This window comes from Myotis brandtii, unplaced genomic scaffold (genome assembly GCF_000412655.1).
Source record: "Myotis brandtii unplaced genomic scaffold, ASM41265v1 scaffold303, whole genome shotgun sequence".
NCBI classification, from domain to species: domain Eukaryota; kingdom Metazoa; phylum Chordata; class Mammalia; order Chiroptera; family Vespertilionidae; genus Myotis; species Myotis brandtii.
The window spans coordinates 295,152-296,534 of NW_005361573.1; the positions used below are offsets into that span (position 1 = coordinate 295,152).

Sequence of the window (1,383 nt, forward strand, 5' to 3'; positions counted from 1 at the left end):
CATTGATGTTTCTCTCTCTCCCTCTCCTTCCTCTCTGAAATCAATAAAAATATATTTTAAAATAATAAAAAATAAAATGGGGATAACAGCAACCACTTAGCGCCCCCTGGTGGTGGTGAAAAGAGGGCACGAGAACGCACCTACAAAACGTTTGGCCTGGCAAGCTGAAAGCACATGACTAATGATAGCAATTATTACAGTTGCAGCACATAGGCCTTGAACACATCCAACTCCCCCACTGGCTCGAGTTCCCAGATGGCAGAGGTCATGTTTTTCAAGCATTTTAAAGGAATAATATGAACCCAGTAAAAAGCATGATGTAGAACAAAGGTTGGCAAATATTTTCTGTAAAGGACAAAATGGCAAATACTCTAGGACTAGCTTGCGTGGCCCAGTCTTTGGACCATTACTTAACTCTGCCCTTGAATTCTGAAAGCAGCAGCCAGAGGCAATGTATAAACAATGAGCATGGCTGTGTTCCAATAAAACTTTATTTGTAGACACTGAAAGTTAAATTTCAGGTAATTTTTATATCACCAAATAGTATTCTTCTTTTGATTTTTTTTTTTTTAACCATGCTTTACTGACAAACCATACAAAATTAGTCTGCGGCCACAGGAAGCTGAGCCAGTGGTAGAATACTTAATGTCGAGTCAAAAGGCAATGCTCTGTATACTTCGAGTTCATACATTAGAAACATACCTGCCCGGGGGGGAAAAAAGCTGTATGGACGGATACCCGGCAACTATTAATCAACAAGGGGGGGGGGGAGTAGGTTATGGGTGATATTTGTCCCTCATTTCTGCTTATCTATAATTGTCTGCATTTTCAACAACAAACGTAGCATCACGTTGGTAATTTTATAAAATGAAGACACACGAAAAGAAACGAAATCTAGGAGGCGGGGCTAAGAAGCACTGAAGGCACAGAAATGCCTACACTAACCTGCCCAGAAAATGACCTTAAATGTGATGCCTACTCAAATGCACGTTGATTCTCCCCGGACTTGACCATCACTGGGTTTCAGAGAGACCATCACCTTCATCAAGGCGAAGGGGGAGGGAGAGGGGAAGCAGGGCCCCCGCCGCCTGGTCAACCTGGAGGCACCTGTGTGGTCCTGCGTGCCTTGCTCCAAACAACGTCACCGCCAACCCGGCCTCCTCTCCCACCGCCCAGGCCGGCCGGTGTGGTGTGTTTGCGAGGCGGGCACAAGTTTGTAGAAGATAACGGTCATTAAAATGGCAGGTTTACTTACTTTACTTTGCAGTCGGGGAAACAGACCTTGCACTTGGCCGGGCTCATGTTGACCGCCCCGCCGGCCGACCCTACCGGGCGCCTGCCGGGAGGCAGAGCATGTGTCCCCTTAACCCCCTGCAGCCGACC

At 46.5% G+C, this 1,383-nt stretch overlaps 1 protein-coding gene across 6 annotated transcripts in view; it reads right to left on the minus strand.

The window, feature by feature from the left end:
- The window catches only part of ACACB (acetyl-CoA carboxylase beta), a 92,897-nt gene that overhangs the window by 63,849 nt on the left and 27,665 nt on the right, over window positions 1-1,383 (minus strand). Inside the window, exon 1 of one of the 6 annotated variants that reach the window (XM_005869677.1) lies at window positions 1,256-1,377. The exons of the other annotated variants lie outside the window; for them this stretch is intronic. Coding sequence (XP_005869739.1) covers window positions 1,256-1,302 — 47 coding nt within the window. The 5' untranslated portion in view covers window positions 1,303-1,377. Of the gene's footprint in view, window positions 1-1,255; window positions 1,378-1,383 lie in introns of those variants that run through there. 6 annotated transcript variants of the gene reach the window in all.